The sequence below is a fragment of the Spermophilus citellus genome, assembly GCF_964194105.1.
Source record: "Spermophilus citellus genome assembly, chromosome: 11".
NCBI lineage: Eukaryota > Metazoa > Chordata > Mammalia > Rodentia > Sciuridae > Spermophilus > Spermophilus citellus.
The window spans coordinates 54776883-54798873 of record NC_138192.1 but is presented as its reverse complement, the minus strand read 5'-3'; the positions used below and the strand labels follow the sequence as shown (position 1 = coordinate 54798873).

Here is a 21991-nt window from a genome sequence, read left to right as displayed (position 1 = left end):
TCAACAACTACAATTTTATCTATTATTCAGGGTCTAAAAATCGTTGCTTTGTGTAGTTTTTAGCACTATTTGGTACTTGTTACTCTGTTGTAGTTAAAAGTGGAATTATGCCATTGCTTTTGAACATTTATGATTTTTCTTCAACATGTAATCTAGACTAAATATTCATTATAATATTTTCACTGCTTACATTTTTTATAAAGTTAATATAGACATTATAGAAATTAGGATGATAAGGCCAAAATTTTGATACAAAAGTTTAATATACAGAATATATACAGTTAATATACAAAAAATACACAGGGTGTATAATGAAGAGAAAGTATCCCAGTTACCCTTCTTCCCCGTATATCAAGTTCAGTTACTTTTCTGTACCTTTTCAGAAATATTTCAGAACTTTTTAGATGGAGGTATGTGTTGAAGAACACACAAACAAGTAATGTTTTAAAATAACTTACTCAAACTAATGAATGGTTTAGATTTTTTCATTATATTTTATTTTCCTTTTCATTCCTATTTCTAATCTCCTTATTGATACAAGATGGCAACTTCATAATTTACCACAAATTTAGGAATTAATAGTGCAGACTGATTAGTCGTATTTCAAAACGTAGGAAATAAGGTAGAAGAAAAAAATACAGAATTTAAGCTTCAAAAGAAATAAAACTATTGTATTGACCATTGATCTTTTGAAATGGTGAAAATATTATGACTTTATAATTTAATTATCATTTTATTCTTATTGAGCCCTTTATCCAAAGCAGAAGATACTCCTTTAAGAAGTTGTTAAAAAATAAAATGATCTTTGGTGAAGACTATATTGAAAGCATTCTTTGTATGTTTCTCTATGCAGTTCATTAATGGTGCTAAGGAAATCTGCTATGCTCTTCGAGCTGAAGGCTATTGGGCTGACTTTATCGACCCATCATCTGGTTTGGCAGTGAGTAATTAAATACATTTTGGATGTCATATCATGTGAAGTAAGATGATTTTTATTACAAAATTATTAAAAATGAAGACAGTTATTAATTTTTACCTTTATTAGCATAAAATTTGGTTTATATTAGTATATTTACTGTTTATAAACTGAAAATTAGAAATTAATATTGTCTGATTTCTTTAAGGAAGAAATTATTATTTTTAGAAGCAAAGAACATATTTTTAACGATCCAGAGAAGTAACTTTTTGGAAATTGGTATTTAGAGTTATGCTTTGAAGACAATACTGACCCAAAATTGTGGTCTCATTTTAAATTCTGAATATTTCTTTCATTTACAAGTGGTGATAAAATCAGTTTTTTAATCTTAGGATATGTAGTGCTGTTTCTCAAAGTCAAAGATGTAATATAGACTAGAAATAGAAAAGTTTGATCTAGGCTTTAATTTTCTTATCTTGACAATGATGAAAGTGAATCAGCTGATTCTCATAAAGTTTATTTTATCTTCAAAGTTTGTATCTGATTCTAAGTAACATGAAATTTGCTAAGAACATTCACTTCATATTTTCAGAATACACAGGTATTAGAGAAGCAGGTGTTAGGACAGTTTAGGTATCGCATATGACCTTTTTATTTTTTATTTGATTTTGTAAATATGTGGGGTATTAAAATGAATGTGTTCATATTTTCATAAAAAAATTATTACTATAATTTATTTCTTCCTAATGAAAATATGATTTCATTTTTTATTTCCTCTAGTTTTTTGGACCATATACAAACAGCACTCTTTTTGAAACAGATGAACGTTACCGATATTTAGGATTTACTGTTGATGATCTTGGCTGCTGTAAAGTCATCCGTCATAGTCTCTGGGGTACCCATGTGGTTGTAGGAAGTATCTTCACTAATGCAACACCAGATAGCCATATTATGAAGAAACTAAGTGGAAACTAGCAATAATGTCATTTTATTTGCTGCTTTATTTGTTTGTAATTGATTGAACAATATAAAGTGTCAAAGACTACAATTTTGGAAATATACTTATTTCCAGGTATTTATTTCAACGTTTATGGATTTACAACACTGGCAAGTGATTTGGGATTTTAAAATCACAAATGTTAATTATTCATATTGTCATTGAATATATGTGGAGCACTTCCACATTGTACAAATGTGGGAGTTAACACATAATCAGGGTATGATTGGTCTCTTATTATTAGTTCTCCCCTTTATTGAAAAAGCCTTCGTTTTAATTATTTTTTTCAAAAAATCATATATTTGGTTATTATGGCATGTGTTCTTTTATTGCAGTATTTTAAAACTTAGTTCTTAAAAGATTTTAAAGTAGCTACAGTATTAATTTTCAAAGTTGTTTTTAATAATACAAATGAGAATTCTACATCCATTGTAGACTTTTCTAATTTTCTTTTTTTCTTTATTTGTTAAGCATTCTCAAACTAATCTAAGTATTACTTTGAAATAACATGGGGAGGAAAAAAGAATAAAGATAATACATCTTGATGTATAAAAAAAAAGCATATGAATCTCATTCTTATACACACTTTAAAAAAAAAATTCTTAACTCCTGAGTTGGGCCAGATAAATACATTTTATTTTCAGATAAAACTATGCCTCTGCTGCTGAATCACATTTCTTCAGCCTCGTTACTTTAGTGCCTTTGTGACAGAACTTGTTTTTACAGCACTATAAACTTTAAAGGAATCATCTTTAATTTGTAAGGCTTTGCCAATAGAAATAGACAAATCTCAGGGGGAAAAAAAACAATTTCTATCAACTGAAATAATTGAAAGAAACTTTATATTTTTCTTTGTCTTTTGTTTTTGTAATTAAATTTTTGTTTTTAAAAGGAGTACATGAAGATCACCAACTTTGATTTAAAACTCTTTGCTTAGTTAACTTGTAGCTTGATATAATAATTATTGCCCGCAATTGAAACAGTAAAAGTTACAAAGTTTGTATTCATTATGGGAAAAATGTGGTGGTTTCCATAACATTTTGAAAACAATTTATTAAAGTGTGTATGTATATATACATGTATACATGCATATACACATGTATATGATAAGCTTTCATCTTTAACTAGCACCCAGTTAAAAACACCAAACATCAAGTGCTCCAGAGGATTATCCTGCTGCCTTCCAGGCATTTTACTTCTCCCAAAGATAACCTCTATTGCATAAATTGATTTTTATATCTGAACCCATGTTTCCTTTTGTGTCTGGCTTCTTTTATTCAGACATCTGCTACATTGCACATTCTTTGTGCCATGGGTTGAAACTTGTTTTAACCATTCTAAAGTGCCATCTACTGGTTGAAATGATACTTACTCCTAGGTGGCCATAGCTATGTACTGTATTGTATGGGGAAGAGACTACATGGTGCTGAGACTCCCTTTATTATCTTGACTTTCTAACAAGATTTCCAGAAACAAATAGCATGGTAAGCAGTAACTGCCAGTAATTTTTTTTTCCTTGTAGTGTTATGGCAGGATTCAGGAAGTAGAACTCTTGCTAGTGGTAATTATAGAAAGTGCTTGATTATTATGTACTCTGTAAGAAAAACACCTCAAGTATCAGTTTTTTTATGATAATTTGATCAGGACTGTATAACAAAGAATTTGTAAATTTTCCACATAAACATTAATTCTCTACCTTTTAAAATAAGATTTAGACATTGAAATCGATATTAAACCTGTCAATGAAAAAAATTGGAGGATTGTAAAATTTATTTTTATAGGAACTTGGGAATTTTGGTATGATAGTTAAATGTTGAAAAGGGGTCTTTCAGATAATCTGATCCACATCACTTAGATTTTAGAGAACAAAATTGGAAAACAATGTACAAAGGTCACATCTAGTGTTGAAACCCTACACCAGAACTGGGCTGTAATTCCATTGTTTACATATATTTCCTTTCTATATTTGTTTTTCATGGTTATCAAGAATCTAGTAAGTATCCAATTAAAAATATCAAAGAGGCAAAATATAATCTGAAAAAACTTCAGGGTTAACTAATACTGGCTGCTCTATATCTTTCACTTAGAAATTTATTTCATTGAACCCTGTTTGCTCTGAATTTCTTTGAAAATTTACTGAAACATTTATTTAAAAATTCAGTTATAGGACTGGGGATATAGCTCAGTTGGTAGAGTGCTTGCTTCGCATGCACAAGACCATGGGTTCAATCCCCAGCACCACACACACACAAAAAAAAATTCAATTATAGGATGTTATACTTCAAACAGAAGTTCTCTGGCTTCATATTTAAAAATGTCTTTCTTGATTTCCATCACTTATATTTGAACAAAATTCTGCTTGTAGTTCCAGTTCTGTTCTCTCTTCTCATGACTGGTTTCTTATTCCAAAGCAGGGTTTGTCCACTTATGCACTATGTACATTCTGAGTCAGATAATTCTTTATTCAGACCCAAATCAATTAAAGAAAGGATTTGTTTGAGTCCAACTTCATGAACCCTTTTCTGCTACTGCACCCTCATCAGTCCTCCCTTATATTGAATAGTACTTTGTTGTATACTAGTATACAATTGTTTGGGGTTTTGATTTGGGTTTTTCTTAAATTTTGTCTCCCATACCTAGAAATTAGGAATCCCAATTCCCTACTGAAGCACAGCACTGAACATGAAGCAGTAACTTTTATTCTCATCCTCTGATTACTAACCTGGGTATTTTAAACTTTACATACATTTTTGTCTGCCCTCCATTCTTTTTGTCAATGGGATATATGTAGACTGTTACTTCATTATCTAGTGGACTTAGATAAAGGCTTTGAGTGTTTGACTTCCATTTATACTGAAAATTACTATAATCACTTAAAAACGTGTTACTGCTGTAGAAAGCACATAAATGATTGCTTGACTGATAACAAAGGTGACGCTGCAGTGCAGTGAGAAAAGGGTGATCTTTTTAAAATATCCTCCTGGGTCATTGAATATACATACAAGAAAAGAATATTTTTACTCTTACCTTGCACCATACACAAAAATTACTTCCAAATGGATGGCTTAATGTAGATGTGAAAAGTTTAAAGCAATTAGGTAAAAACAAAACTTAGTGACCTTGGAGTAGACAAAACTTTTCTAATAACCAAATGAGGGGAAGGTTTTGATGAATTACAGTAAAATTAAGCTTTTAATACATCAAAGACTCATGAAGGTGAAGGCAGCTAACAATTGGATATATAAACACATCCATCAACCCAGCAATATAAAATATCCAACAAAAACTCATTCAAGATATATCAAGAAATCATAAAATTGGTGTTACAGTTTGGATGAGATGTCCCCCAAAAGCTCCTATTAATGCAAGAGTATTCACAGGTAAGATGATTAGATTATGAGAGTGGTGACCTGATTGGTTCCTCCTAGTTTGGATCCACTGGATGTAACTGTTGGCATGTGGGATAAGGCTGGAGGAAGTGGGTCACTTGGGATGTGCCCTGAAACCGGGGGGAGGGCGGGGATGTTGTTCTTCCTGTGCCCCCTTCTGCCTGACCATGTATTAAGAAGCTTTCCTCCATTGTCATCTGTCATGATGTGCTACCTTACCTTGGGCCCAGAACAGTGGAATTGGTAGTCTATGAACTGAGACCTCTGAGTCATGAGCCCCAAGTAAACTTAGTTCTAAGTTGTTTTTATTGCATATATTTAACACATTGACACAAAAGCTGACTAAAACAATTAGGAAAAAAAAGCTTTATATATAAACATTGGCAAAAAATAAAAAATAACCCAAATGGCCAATGAATATTGGGTCATTGAATATACATACAGGGAAAGAATATACATGGGGTATATTCATTGGGTAAAAAATATACACTGCAGATGCACACACACACACACACACACACACATTGGGTTTATATGGTTCTCTACTTAAATCAGGTTGCAACTATGTGCATCCACACAATATCATATCATACCATACCACTGCATGTTTCCCCCTACAGTGGGTGAAATGAAGAAGATAACAAGTGTTGGCAGAGATATGGAACATTTGCTGTTTTGGGGAGAATAGAATAGTAAAAACACTGGAAAACTGGTAGTTCTAAACCTTAATATATCATAGGGCTTAGCAATTCCACCGAGACAGAGACCTAGGAGAAATGGGTATAGAGGTTCCACCCAAAGGCATGTGTTCCTATAAACATCTATACCAGCACAATGTTAATAGCTGAAGTAGGAAACTACTCAAATGCCCATTGAAATTAGAATGAACATATCAATTGTGGCATGTTCACATAGTGGAATGCTACATAATACTGAAAATAAATGCTTTATGACTACAACAAAATGGAAGAAGCTATTTAATATACAATAATGTGTAAAAGAAGCCAACACAAGAGTTCATACTATACAATCTCATTAATGTCAATCACAAAAATGAAAGTTCTGCTAGAAGTTTAGGATGGCACTTACCCTTGGGAGGGGAAAGATTTAGTTCTGGAATGTCTCCCAAAGGCCTGTGGTTAAAGGCTTGATCACCAACCTATTTGAAAGGGGTATAACCTTTAGAAGGTGATGTAGTGGAAGGAAATCAGGTCATTGGGGGTGTGTCCTTGAAGTGGGTACTGGAATCCCAGCCCCTGGTTTCTTTGCTTCTTGGTTCCTTCCATAGGTAGACAGGTTTTCTCTGCTGCCCCCTCCTACCACCGTACCACCATATGTCCAAAGCAATGGAGACAACTGATGGCAGATCGAAACCTCTGAAACTGAGTCAAAATAAACTACTTCCTTTTAAGTTGATTATTTCAGATATTTTTCACCTCAACAGAAAGATAATTAACATACTTACTGGCTGGAAAGTAGTACTAACTTTTCCTTCTTGGAACAAAAATAGGCCAAGCAGACAAGGTTGCAATGCTATAATCTGCTTTGATCTTGTTCTCTATAAAACTTGAGGCTCTAATTGCTTCAATTTTGTGTTATATAGATTATATTTAAGTTACAAATTATATATTCTAGTATGAAGATCTTGTGTCATTAAATTGTCACTTAAATGGATGCTAATTTAATAATACAAAACCAGGAGCAATTTTTTTAAAACTACTTTATACTCATTGCCTATGTTGCAACTGTATTTTTATGCCATTTTGCTACAAATTGAATTTTTAGGTTTTTAGTAATAAAAAGCTATCCCTGTCACAGATATCTTGAGGAAGTGCCTGCCAAAACGTGCAGTTTTGTTGGTAGAGTTCTTGAGCACGATTCCTGTCACATAGATGATCAGTGATAGATGTGAAATGCACACTGAGTGACTTAATGATGCTTCAAAACAGTTAATTCAGATTTACCGGGATCCACTGGGGCTTCGCCTTGGTACCCACTGAGATTCAACAACCTGGTGTAAGGAGATCTCTAGTTTCAGATTAGTTCAACATGTTTTATAATCATAGCATTGTTTCATCAGCACAATTGGAACAGTATATTTAATGAAATATGCTGCCTGTCTCCCAAATATTATGTGGTACATACTAACACTAAAAAAATTAGTTTTACCTGAAATACAAAATCATCTTACTCTATTTTATTTGCTAAATCTGTTGACCCTATGTGAATGACATTTGCTGTCAAAAAGTAGTTGTGGTTTTTTTGCACATAAGTAGTATTTTTATTATTTTTTTGCAAATACCAATGAATTCCCTATTAATAGGGCTCTGTGCTTCTTCCAGTCTTTGCTAGTGTAAACAATGCCACATTGTACTATCTGTGTTTGTGACATTTCTTGGCTTCACCAATGTGTCTTGAGGATATATTTCTTTACTATTATTATTATTATCATTATTATTATTATTATTATTTACTTACATATGACAGCAGAATGCATTACAATTCTTATTATACATATAGAGCACAGTTTTTTGTATCTCTGCTTGTATACAAAGTATGTTCACACCAGTTCGTGTCTTCATACATGTACTTTAGATAATAATGTCCATCATATTCCACCATCATTAATAACCCCATACCCCCTCTCTTTCCCTCCAACCCCTTTGCCCTATCTAGAGTTCATCTATTCCTCCATACCCCACTATGAATTAGCCTACTTCTATCAGAGAAAACATTTGCCATTTGGTTTTGGGGGATTGGCTAACTTCATTTAGCATTATCTTCTCTAATTCCATCCATCTACCTGCAGATGCCATGATTTTATTCTATTTTCTGCTGAGTAATATTCCATTGTGTATATACACCACATTTTTTTTATCCATTCATCTATTGAAGGGCATCTAGATTGGTTCCATAGTTTAGCTATTGTAAATTGTGCTGCTATAAACATTGATGTGGCTATGTCCCTGTAATATGCTGTTTTTTAAGTCCTTTGGGTATAGACCAAGGAGAGGGATAACTGGGTCGAATGGTGGTTTCATTCCCAATTTTCCAAGGAATCTCCATACTGCTTTCCATATTGGCAGCACCAATTTGCAGCCCTACCAGCAATGTATGAGTGTTATCATTTTCCCCACATTCTCACCAACACTTATTGTTGTTTGTCTTCACAATAGCTGCCATTCTGACTGGAGTGAGATAAAATCTTAGAGTAGTTTTGATTTGCATTTCTCTAATTGCTAGCGATGATGAACATTTTTTAATATATTTGTTGATTGATTGTATATCATCTTCTGAGAAGTGTCTGTTCAGATCCTTGGCTCATTTATTGGTTGTTTTTTTATTTGTTTTTGTTTGTTTATTGCTTTTGTGTGTGTGTGTGTGTGCGCGCGCGCTTAGCTTTTTGAGTTTTTTGTATACCCTAGAGATTAGTGCTGTATCTGATGTGTGAGGGGTAAAGATTTGCTCCCAAGATGCCAAGATGTAGGCTCTCTATTCACCTCACAGATTGTTTCTTTGGCTGAGAAGAAACTTTTTGGTTTGAGTTCATCCCATTTATTGATTCTTGATTTTAATTATTATGCCAAAGGAGTCTTATTAAGGAAGTTGGGGCCTAACCCCACATGATGGAGATTAGGGCCTACTTTTTCTTCTGTTAGACACAGGGTCTCTGGTTTTATTCCTAGGACCTTGATCCATTTTGAGTTGAGTTTTGTGCATGGTGAGAGATAGGGGCTTAATTTCATTTTACTGCATAAGGATTTCCAATTTTCCCACAACCATTTGTTGAAGAGGCTATCTTTTCTCCAATGCATGTTTTTGGCACCTTTGTCTAATATAAGTTAATTGTAATTTTGTGAGGTAGTCTCTGTGACCCCTATTATGAACTATTGGTCTACCAGTCTGTTTTGGTGCCAATACCATGCTGTTTTTGTTACTATTGCTCTGTAGTGTAGTTTAAGGTCTTGTATAGTGATGTCACCTGCTTCACTCTTCCTGCTAAGAATTGCTTTAGTTATTCTGCATCTCTTATTTTTTAAGATGAATTTCATGATTGTTTTTTTTCTATTTCTATGAGGAATGCCATTGGGATTTTGATCAGAATTGTACTAAATCTGTATGGTAGTATGGTCATTTTAATAATATTAATTCTGCCTCTCCAAGAGCAAGGTAGATCTTTCCATCTTGTAAGTTCAGTAGTTGTTTTTAATGGTAAGAAACTTACAGGACCAAACTAAAAAAAAAAAAAAATTAAAGACCAGTACCTACTGAACTTATAAAGGGTACACACTTTGAATACTCTAGAAAATCAACACATTCAGGATTAAACAATACCTCCATGGCTTATCAGCTGTTTATAATTTCAATTTTTCCCTTTGATTGTTCATTATCACTGTTCATTTATCACTATTATATCTCTCATGTTTGTTTTTAAAATGTGACTTAGATCTTCAATATTAAAATTGACAATACTTTTGAAGACTTTAATTTTCCATATTTCTATTAGATTACACAAGGACATGAAATTCATTTCTCGTTTGCTTACATACCATGTGGCTTCATTTACCCTTGTTTAATTTTATTTTACAAACTCCATCTCCAATGTCACACAATCTTAATTGTCAATTTTAAGGTTTGTTGCCATCCGAACTGAATTAAGTGACTATTAGGGTCAAAGGGAAGACATAGTTCTGGCACAGTAAACAAGCTTGGAAAGAGAAAGGGAAAGTATGTTTATTGTAGTGTAACTAAGTTATAGTAATAAGATTTGTCCTATATTAAGCCCGGGTGAGTTAAAATACCTTCTCAGAGTCAAGTGGTCACTCATGGGAAATAAATTAATTCTCCTGAGACCCTGGAGCATGAATTAGTGACCTGGAAGAGGGAATTAATCTCAAATAGATGAGCACTTGGCTTTGAAATTGCTCTCTATTTATAGTTCCCTTAGAATCAAATTTAGATCGAACCCACAGCATAGTTTTATATAGATAAACCAAACTCCACATTGATTCAAAACAATAATGTCTCCAAGTGGTAAAAATAATTTTAGCCTATTGAAAAAAAACTTTTGTGTGTATGTGTGTGTGACAATGAACACACCAAGTCCCCCCCAGAAAATTAGAGGTGAGGCTGAAAAGTGAAGAAGCAGCAAGTATTATTTATTACTCTCAAAACTATTGATCCACTTCTGAAATTAATTCTATTTTTTGTTTTTAAAGTTTTATTTTCACAGGCAACTTAAAGATTTGTAAAAGCCTAATTAGATAGTTAATTTTCTCACATTGTATTATGAAGGATAACTGAAAAAATGATTAACTCCATAAATTACATGTAAGTATCAATCCCATTTCCTTTTCCATCATTTAGATAAAAGATATTCAGAGTTGTAAGTTTTGGTTGGTTATAAACCAATTAACTAACAGAAGGAGCTGTGGCAAGTTCAGGATTACCTTTAGCTGTTGGACTTCCCGCTACATTCCTCCATTTCATAGTGGAAAATAATCTAATTCTAATAATGAGTGTCCTTTTAATGAGTATACATATGAATATATACACACACACACACACACACACACACACATATACATACATACATACATGCACATACTGCTTGTGAACAAAACTTCTAACTGCAAAATAGCTATATATGTGAATCATTTTACATGATTTAATTATTATATTAAAGTTTATAAAATATGAATATTTCAAATGGAAAAGAACTTCTAATTTTTTATTAGAGTTTTATGGTTATACAAAGTGGTTGGGTTCATGCATGGATATCAGTTTCAGTTCATGATTTCTCTTTTCCTTCCTATCCTCCTCACTTTCTTCTTCCTCTACTAGACTTCCTTTTGCTGATCTATTAATTTATATGTGATCAGATTCTTATGTAATCTTATTCTTCCCTCCTTTTTATTTTATTCTAGCTTCTGTATATGAGAGAAAACATTCAACCTTTGAGTTTTTGAGTTCGAGTAATTTCACATAGCATGATATTCTCCATTTTCACACCTTTACTGGCAAATGCCATAATTTATTCTTTTTAATGGCTGAGTAGCACTGCATTGAATGTATATACCACAATTTCTTAATTCATTCTAAGGCATCTGGGTTGATTCCATAATTTAGCTATTGTGAATTGATTGTACTACTATGAACATTGATGTGGCTGTGTTGCTGTAGTATGACGATTTTTACATCTTTGGGGAAAATACCAAGGAGTAGGAGAGCTGGGTCAAATGGTGGTTCCATCCCTGGTTTTTTGAGGAATCTCCAAACCGCATTCCAGAGTGGTTGTACTAAGTCTGCAGTAAGAACGTCTAATTTTGAACTGAGGACTTTTTCTAACTTTTTTAATGCTCATTGATATTTAAAAACATAATTTGCAATGATACTTTTGACCAGTAGGTGTCACCATCTAATTACCTAGAAATTCCTCAAATTTGGGACTTCTAGTTTTGCAAAGACTTGGAGCCTTCTGATTTTGTAAAGAATAACCTATCTTATCTATTCTGCATGTCTAAAATTTGAATTATTCTATTTAAAAAGAGAAATCCTTATACATTGCTAATGACTTCTTTGTTTTCTCCTCATGCTATTAATCATTATTATTAGATGCCACTATTTGGGCTGTGAAACTATATTATGTTTCAAATATAAAATGAATTTGCAGTAACTAGACTGTCTAACAGTTACACATCATTTTTTTCCATTTTTTAAATCACAACATCCTGGGAAAGAATGTCACAGTGCAATCTAGTATCTTGAGAGAAAGACTCCTAGCTACTAATAATGTAAGGCAAGTGGCAGCAGAAAACATACGGTGAGGTCAAATTTTTCTTCACCAGCAAAGAAGGCAGAAATCTTAGCCAGAAAGCACTGTGTTTAGTCTAATATGGTTTCATTTTGTTTCTATTGTCAAGCAATTATTTAGTGCTTACTGTCCCATAAAAGAAGAAACCATGTCTCTGAAATATGAAAGCAAACAGTCAATAAGGGTTAGCTGTTGAGCTTTAGAAGTGTTTGTAATGTATTGTGGCTTCACAGAAGAATTAAAAACATGTAATATGTGAACTATAGAAAAATGCATCAAAAAATGAACCAGTTAAGGTCTAGGGTTGTAGCTCAGTGGCAGAGCACTTGCCTAGCTTGTGTGAGGCACTGGATTTGATCCTTAGCACCACATAAAAATAAATGAATGAAATAAAGGCATTCTGTCCATCTACAACTACAAAAAAAAATTTTGTTAACTGAACCAGTTAAATTTTTTCATGTTACTGTGCAGCACTTAGAACAGGACATGGCAAAATTCAAAGTGGCTTCTGAATCATAAAAGAAAATCCAAAATTTATAATTATTTTATTATTGTTCTGATTGGAAAATAAGCCTCAGAGTAATATACACATTAATTGAACTTTAAGGACAAGTTAAATAAGCAACAGAACTTATACAAACAGTTTGTAGCTTTGTAGGCAAGAAAGAAAAAGGTATTAAACTATAGCTGCTTTTTAGTCCTCCCCTTTAGTTTTTAGATGAAAAAATTCAAGAGCATGAGTTAATGCCCTGGAGAGACTTTAAGTGGTCTGTCCAAGGTTGCCTTAGAATCCAGGTTCCTGGGTCTTTGTGAACTACTTCTCTTTTAATTAGCAATTTCTGATAATTCAGTTAGGCTTTGAAATTAATATTTTATTTTCTACTAAAAAAAGAATTTTCAAGTACAGTGAAGGCTTTTATAATATTACCCATTTGCATTACATGATCACTATTTTTAATGCAATCTTAATTAGGAACCTTCCCCACTCTGAAAGGGGAAACTCCCAGTAATACCGCAGCTCTACTTCATTCAGCGCATCAGTGACAATGGAAATGGCAAGAAGTTCTGTCTGATGATGGTATAATGACTAATAGAGAAAGAAAGGCCAATACCTTTGATGTGATAAAATATTTGATGTGCTCAGTAATATTTAGATTTTTATAGTTATACACATTTATGGTTTTAAGAAAGCACCTTTGTTGTTGAATTTCCTTCTGAAACAGTAATGTTATAGATCTGAAACTCCTATTTTTTTTATTTTTTTTTTATTTTTGTGGCTCCTGCAAGATTCTCAGGAATGCAACTATCACATTATGCCAAAATAAACAATTGAGATTATGGGACTATTAATTTGATCTTGGGGAACTATTTCAAGCATTCTGTTGTTCACAGTGCACTCTATTTACCAACATAGGTAAAAGCAAGCCCTTTGCTATTTATTTCAGTCATTGCTTGCTTACACTATATGATATGGTTTGAATATGGTGTCTCTCTAAAATTAATACTTTAGAACTTAACCCCCAAGGCAGTAGGTATTCAGAGGGAGGGCATTTGGGGAAGTGATGGCTTTAATTCTCCTATGAAAGAGATTTCAGAGAGATGTCTCCCATTCCCTTTATCTTTTCTGCCCAACAAGGACATATCCTACCCACTTCCAGCAATCCAAACAACAGACTGTCATTTTCACAAGTGGGAAAACAAGCAGAAGAAGTTAGGTGAGATGGTAACGTCACACAGATAATGAGAGGCAGAGCCAGGATTAGAACAGGAGCAATTGAGCCCACAGTCTAACGTAATGCCTCTCCTGATGCCAGTTTGTAAGGAACAGCCTTCTTCAGTTCAGATGTATTGAAATTGAAGAGGAATATGGGAATATGTTCCAGGTAGTTAGGGACAGGAATCTAGAATTCAGAGAATTGTCAAGATCAGGATCTAGAATTGAATGCCTCATAAACCTCTCTCGGTTAACTTAATATTTTAAGTTATAACTTAATAACTTAATATTCACAACACTTCATTACTGAATCTGAGATTCAAATTTAACCCATTGATTTTACACGACTCAGGAAGTATATGGGAGCAGCAATCAAAATTATAAAAGATTTTCAGACTCCTTGAAAAGAATGTTGAGACACTTTGTCACCAAACCTCTCATAGTTGTTGAATTCTGCTTATCTTTCGCTTTCTTATGTATTCCAATAATTTGCTTGTGGGCTGTATTGATTTCCATTTGGTTTAGGAAATCAGGAGGCTTGTTAAAGTTCCAACCTTTAGCAAGTGTTTTAGGATTCTAAAATTTTCAATATTGCAACATGCCAAAGAAATATTATGATGAGTTCAGATATCCATACACACCACAGTAAATTAAAGAGCTGAATAGCATTGTCATTAAGAGAATGAGCTTTGGAAAAATGACTGGGTTTAGATCTCAACTCTGACATTTTTAAGTTTTCTGACTGTGAGCATGTTATTTTCTGCCTCTAATGACACTCCTCATGGGAAGTTTTAAGATTTAGGAGGGATGACACATGCATGTCACTTCTCACTATTTCTATCGAAGAAGTCAGTAAATCTTGGATTTATTATCTCCTCTCTGAATGTTTACAAATTTTGTGAACCTCTATACAGGCAAAAATTACCAAAAAAATGCATTTCCCTAAAATTATTTAATACAAATATCTTCAAGAGATGTGTTTAACAGAACACTTTAATATTTAATTAACCACAACCTTGGAGAAGGAAAATATAATACCAGCACAAACAATTCATCACATCCAAAACAAATACAAGGCAAACTCCTATTAGGTGTTTATACATACATAGTGTGTTGAGTTAGGTAATCACGAACTCACTGCTTTAGATTTAATCAGCCACTATATCAAGAGATAATTGTTGGAAAGTTTTGATTGGCATTTTAAATGGTTTCCCTTTGGTAAGGTGGTAAGTATATTAAAACTCAGCAGACAAACACTGGATTGAACAGAATTCTACCTCAGAACTTTAGAAATGTACATATATAACTATGAGAGAAATAGAACTTTTAAAAGTGCCAGTCTTTACAGTGACAGATGCTATGTGTTTGTATAGCCAAGTTTTAAAAAGTCCTACCTAGTGCAAAATGGTTCCCTCTATGGAGATTTTCCTGGGTCTTTATAAAGGTCCAATTGTTGTTCATGTTTACTATGATGACTCTATTTATAAATCAGTAGGAGATTCAAAATTAACAATTTTTTTGCACACACATTATCTGTTCAAATTTACATAAATATCTAATTTAATATTCACAAAAACAGTATGGGGTAAGTTATAGTATCTCCAGCTCCTGAGGAGGAAATCAAAACTTAGAAAGTAAGGAAATTACTTAGGGTCACAAGGCTTTTAAGTGATGAACTAGGAATACAAACTCAAGTCTTTTTTGATCTTAAAGCCCTTGTCTTTCAGATCATAGTGCCTCATGAAAACCATTGATCAAGCTTCTCACTTGAGGAAACAGCTTTTGGATATTTTATTGGAGGAAGACACTGCTGATTATAGGGATATTATTTAAACATGATTTAAACTGATTTTGATAAATTATTTTTTAGGTTCCTGGAAGGCATAAGTAATAAGACTTCTTAGTAAAGTGTTTATGTGGTAGGTGGCTCAGAGTGTGTTCTGCTGCTTTAGGAATCTAAAAGTTCAAGAAGGCTTTGAAGCTTGATTTTACAGAAAGAACACTATTTTTAGACTGATTACTAGAATTTGGATAAAATTAAAATTCTAGGCTGGAGGTGAAGCTCAGTGGTGGAGCACTTGCCTGGCATATGAATAAAAACTGGGCCCAGCACACTCAAAATAAGTAAATAATAAAACAATTTTCCAATTCTCAGAATGACTCATGAATAATGTGGAAATCAACATGGGTTATATAGGATTTGATGAAGATCAGAGTATTGTAAATGGCTTAACCTGAATTTTAACATTTGTATAGTAATCATATAAATGAATTAGAAAGAAACATACTAAAAGAAGTTTTAGTAGGAATAAATGGCAGTGTTTGCCCTCAATTAAAAAGATTATAGACATTCATGTGCATAAGTTTAAATGTGCAAATATCCAGAGGTTTGTTTTATTCTACCATATTACTTATTACAAATTATTTATTATTTTTATAATACCAAGTATATCAGCAGTTTTTTTAACTGCTATAATTTTGCCCATCTTAGTACCAAACTAGAAATATAAAATTTGAAGGCAGCATCCCTGTTATTTTAAATTAGGTATTCCTTTTGCTGTTAAACATTCTTTAATGTGGAGTACCTCTTTTCAGAATAAGGTGTTTAAATGCATAAAATATATGTGATTATTTTAATTTTTTGAAATACATTTATCAAAATATTTTTAAAATTTGTGACATGTGTTTTTATTAATGCATTAAACCAAAAGATAAGCAGCAGTCTAATAGCTACTATAGTTTTGAATTAATGATGAAGATAAATGGTCTTCTGAGATATCTGTAACATCTAAATGTGATAGCAAGAAATCTGTGTTTTCCATTGGTGACAATTCAGAGGAACCATTAATAACCCTGAACTTGTTGTCTATGTTCTTAATGGAAATAAATACTAAATTTCAGCTGAATGCTAGTGAAAATAAAGATGCAGTTTTCTCCCAAACAAATTTATTCTACACATGGACCCCTACATTTAGAAAACCTGTACGTAGTCTGTGTTTCTGAAAGCGTATATCAGCAATGTCTACTTTATTGCATGCTTTTGGGGTTTCTAATATGGTCGTCCTTGTAATATTTGTAGTCTAAAGGAACTGACAAATAAAGCTGGCAAATACATGGTGTTCCCAGTCACCAAACACTAACCCGGGTAGCTCTATCACCTAAGGTGATTCAGGGATGCAGACTCCTCCTGTCTGTGGCTGCACCAGATCCCAGGATCTTGCTGGGGTCTACATCCCACTGATGGAGGGGTAAAGACAAGCTGAAGGAAGCACTGCAGCCTCTTAAAAGGCTTGGGCCTACAGGTAGCACACATCACCACCACCCACGCACGTTTCTTTGGCAAGAATTAGTCACATGGTCTCATTTGGGCATCATTTCATAGCAACAACTCCATATAGTGCCACCAGCAACACAAGATTTTGATGGACCATTAGCTAGCTCTACCATAGCATATCCTCTCTTATTGCTTTTATAAGATAAATTTGGCAAAAAGTTTTCTGACTATTATATCATCCCTCACATTACCAAGATGAATTCTACTTGGTTTTTGGTGAATGATTGTCTTTCTAAATTGTCAAGCTAGAAGAGGGTATAAAGCACCTAGTGGCCTTTGCCCTGCGAATGGAGCACCTGAACTGCAAACCCAGCAATCATCTTTGAAGTGCCCTCTCTTTCACTCCTTGGAGGTGATCTGTCAGTGCTGCTCCCTATTTATTTTACATCCTAAATACCACTTAAATCAGGACTACCCTGGCAACTGCCTTACTTCAGATCCCCATAAATTCTCTCCTGGGCCACTTGTAAAATAGTCTGCTGGTGGCTCTCCACCTTCAGTGTCGTCCCCCCTCCTGAAACCATTTCTCCACCAACATTTGAACTTTTAAAACTTTGCACCTCTATGAGTGAAAAAAATTGAATACCTTCATGCATGCACTCTGATATATTTATAAGCTGTGTATGATTACTCTCTCACTATTTTATATGTGTATCATAAAATGTTCATAAAATTAAAGCATTTTAAATGGAGAGATTAAAACATAAATAGACATAGATGTTCTAAAATGAGCTTCCTCATCCAGTGCATTATTTGATTCCTGCCTCACACTCTGGGGGCTATGGGGTGAGGGATGCTACAAGTACTAGAGCACTCTCACTGGAACTCCAGCCTATCCCATCACAGGGAGATCTGGGAAGTAGACTTCTGTCTGGAAGGGGTGGGTGAGGATGGGAGAAACTGCACCCACTTCAGTTTGAAGTGGAAAACCTGGAGATTACAGGGACTTCGGAGATGTAATGGGGGAGGGTGGTGAAGTGAGAGCTGCTGCAGGACTCTCCGGAAAGTGCTGTGAGGGAAACCCCTGGGACGCTCCATGACCTTCTGAGTATAATGGTTTTTGCTTCATTTCAGCCTCCTCAATATCACCAAGCTCTTCTCGTGGAAAAATGCTAATGCCTAAGAAAGACAGTTTTGAAAAATTCTTTTCCCAGACTCAGAAGGTACTGGAGGTTGGGGCATCAGCAGACAATAACCAGTCACAGACAACATACCTGGAAGGAAGCACAGCCACTTCAGGCTGACTACTAATAGTCTACTCAGGATTCAGAGCCATTTTCCTGAAATGCACCTGATTTCATCTTCTAATTTTTGCATAGCTTCCTTTAGCCTCCATTGGCTGCTGATCCCTACAGCTTTGAAAGCTTTGGTTCATATACTAAGTAGAAGCATAAACAAGTGAAACACATTCTTACATTAAGCTTTGATTGAACAGTGGGAGTGCTGAAAGCCTCTCCTGTTACATAGTCCTGCATGGTCCCGTCTTAGCAGGGAGCCTTCCAGAGCTCCACAGAACCTGTTTAGTCAATGTTTAGGACGTCCAAAGTAATTAATGCAACATTAGAGGCCCCTCGGCACCTACCTCCTGCTCACCTTTTCAGTTTCGTCTCCTAACAGCCTTCAGGCCACCCTGCGTGCTGGTGTTCCCGATTTAATTACTCTTACCTCAAAGATTTTCCATGGCACATCTGCTCTTCTTTCTTGGAATGTTCCTACCTCATCCAGGTGATTTTTCACAAATCATCACTTCCTCCAGATAATTTTCCTAGACCTGACAACTACCCTTCTATGAGGACAGCACTTGATGCAAAACAGGGTTCCACAAGTATTGATTCCATGAACTGAGTAGGCAGGAAAATATGCAGTATCTGTTATTCCCACTCCTTGTTTCTCAATTCTACAGGCACTTAGGAAAAAATCTATGCAGTATATAGTTTCACTTTAGGTATTCTTTTAATAATGCATTTTTTTGTGTTTATGTGTATATATAATTCTGCCAAACTGAGTGTTTCTGAAATTTCCCAATGAAAGTAAGATATTTTGTTTTGTTGAAAAAAAATGGAAATGATTCAAAATGGCAAAACAAGTATTCCTGGAATCTGGTGTTCACAAATTCAATCTGCAGCACTCAGAACTCTCTCCTAACTGTCCTGTTCTCTCCCTTCAACTTTGTCATCCACAGGTCCCCTACATGAAGGCTGGGCAGTCTTACTGTATTCACCAATGTTAGGTTTCATCCGCAAGCCTCTCCTCATACTATCATATTATCTCTTGGATTATCCTGTTCTCCCTTTCTACATTTCTTGCCTGTGTTATTTCTAACAAGAAAGACCTAGTTCATAAACTATTACCATTAAACAGTCCATATTGATCTCTTCTGCCTGAACTTCATTACCAACATTTGACTGCTTCATTTAATTTAGCAATCAATCCACTCTTTCTTGCCTTAGTATGTAGATCTTTAAAGCATCTTTGGCTTCTCTGCTCTCCAAAAGTCATGAGTCCTGAATTATCAAAGATATAACACTTTATAGTTATTCACATCATCTTAATGAGCCCAATGGGATGTATATAACAGGTGCTGACAAAGACCTATTTTAAGGCTGAATATCTCTGAGCATGTTCAAGACCTAGGAAATTTTTCAGGTTTGTTTTGATTGTTGGAGTCAGTCATTCATCAACAAAAAATAAGTTTTGAAATCTATTTGCATGAATAAATGAACATTACTTGAAATAGTGGACAACATTCATGAAAACAAGATTTGAGTGACAAACATAAAAATAGAATTATACTGAGTCAGTACCTATTCACAGACATCTTTTGAGTAATGTTTTGTAAGAACACTGGATTGAAAGAACACATAGTTTCAGTCCTGGATACTTCCCAGGTCTTTGGGTGGGGCGGGGTGGGGGGGAAATTGTGTTATATCACTGATCTTGAGTTTGTACATTTCTAAAAGAATGCTGAACTTAGTCATTTTTGTCATTTATTTCAGCCAAAAGGGGAAAAAATCATCTACTTTACACTTGGAGGAAGGCAGGGGCATAAGAAAAATACAGGAACTGCAAGAGAGGCTAATAGAATTTTTTCCTTCTTCTGTAGTAGACCAAAGCACCCATACCTCAGCCCAGAAATTGTGAACATCTTATGTTACATGGGAAGAGGGATTTATGATTGCAAAAGGAATTAGGGACTGGGTGCAGTGGTGCACATCTGCAATCCCAGCAGATAGGGAGGCTGAATGTTATGAATTAGATGTGGTGTCCCCCCAAAGCTTATGTGTGAGGCAATGTAAGAAGTTTCAGAGGAGAAATGATTGGGTTATAGCCTTAACCGAATCAGTGGATTGATCCCTGATGGGATTAACTGGTAGGCAACTGGAGGTGGGTGGGGTATGGCTGGAGAAGGGGTTCATTGGGAGTGTGGCTATGGGGTATATATTTTGTATCTGGAGAGTTGAGTCAGTCTCTCAGTCTCTCTCTCTCTCTCTCTCTCTCTCTCTCTCTCTCTCTCTCTCTCTCTCTTTCCTGATCATCTTCCTGATCATCATGTGAGCTGCTTCCCTCTGTCACACTCTTCTGCCATGATGTTTAGCCTCACCTTGAGCCCAGAAGTGTGGAGTCAGCCTTCTATGGACTAAGACCTCTGAAACCCTGAACCCTCAGATATACTTTTCCTCCTTTACAATTGTTCTGGTCGGGTCTTTAAGATGCAGCAGTGAAAAAGCTGACTAAAACACTGAGGCAGGAGGATTGAGATTCCAAAGCCAGCCTCAGCAATTCAGTGAAACCCTGTCTCTAAATAAAAAATAATATAAAAAAGGGCTGGGGTTGTGACTCAGTGCTTAAGCACCCCTGGGTTCAATCCCTGGTACAAAAAAAAAAAAGAAAGAAAAAAAAACAGAATTAGGCTTAACAACCAACTGGCTTAAACAGAGGAGATCATCCAGGTGGGCCCATTAAGGCCTTAGGGGCCTTATATATGGAAAGGGACAAGAAGAGTTATGCCAGATGATGCAGGGCAAAAAGGACTCACCCTCCTATTTTTGGCCCTGAACCTGGAAAGGACCCTGCACTGGGAATGCAGTCAGTCTTCAGAAAATGGAAAAGACAGAGAAGGGTTGGATTCCAAAGTCCCCATAAGGAATAGACCGGCCAACTCCTCAGGATCAGTCCATGTTGGATTTCTGACCTCTAACCCGAGAGATAATAAATTGGGTTGTTTCAAGCCACCAGGTGTGCCATAATTTGTTACATTAGCAATAGGAAATGAACATACCTCCCACTCAACAAAAAAAGATGAAAGAAACAAAACTGAAAACTTTTTCTAGTAAAGTAACGTGAAGAAAATAAATCAGCATGACATGTATGAACTAGCAGCAATCACTTTAGGGACTGTGAAATCTTCATTTATTAAAAAGAAACTAGAATAATTCAGCCATTTGTACACTTTATGAAGCAGCCACTTTCATCTTCCTGGTCTCAGAAGATGTATCTGTTTGAGCATAATAAATAGCATCAAATAGCATCAGCAACATGTTTTTTTTTTAATTGTCTGGAAGTTTTAAAAATTATTCCCACAAATAAGCCAGCCTGGCTATAGAGACAAGTGACTTCAGGGACTTAGAAGATACTTAAAGTGAACTTTATGATGATTTAGTCTATTCCCTTCATCTTAGGGAAAAGTGATTGAACTCCAGAGGTGAAGAGACTTGTCCGAAGTTACTCGGGTTTTAGGAGCAGAATAAGAAGTAAAATACAATTCCCTCTTGGTACTCCAGGCCAAGGTCACTACCAGATGGTGAAAAGGGGGAGAATCAGAGGAGA

General features: G+C 34.8%; 1 protein-coding gene across 6 annotated transcripts in view; it reads left to right on the top strand.

Annotated features, from left to right (window-relative positions):
* MMADHC (metabolism of cobalamin associated D) overlaps positions 1-21991 on the top strand; it is a 97518-nt gene that overhangs the window by 13533 nt on the left and 61994 nt on the right. For 5 of the 6 annotated variants that reach the window (XR_014018007.1, XM_081261213.1, XM_081261217.1 and 2 more), the window contains exon 7: positions 854-940. Coding sequence is in view for 5 of the 6 variants with exons in the window: in XM_081261213.1 (XP_081117339.1) it covers positions 854-940 (87 nt within the window). In the remaining variant the exon portion in view is untranslated. Of the gene's footprint in view, positions 1-853; positions 941-1696; positions 2473-21991 lie in introns of those variants that run through there. The other variant, XM_081261216.1, reaches the window with a different exon arrangement.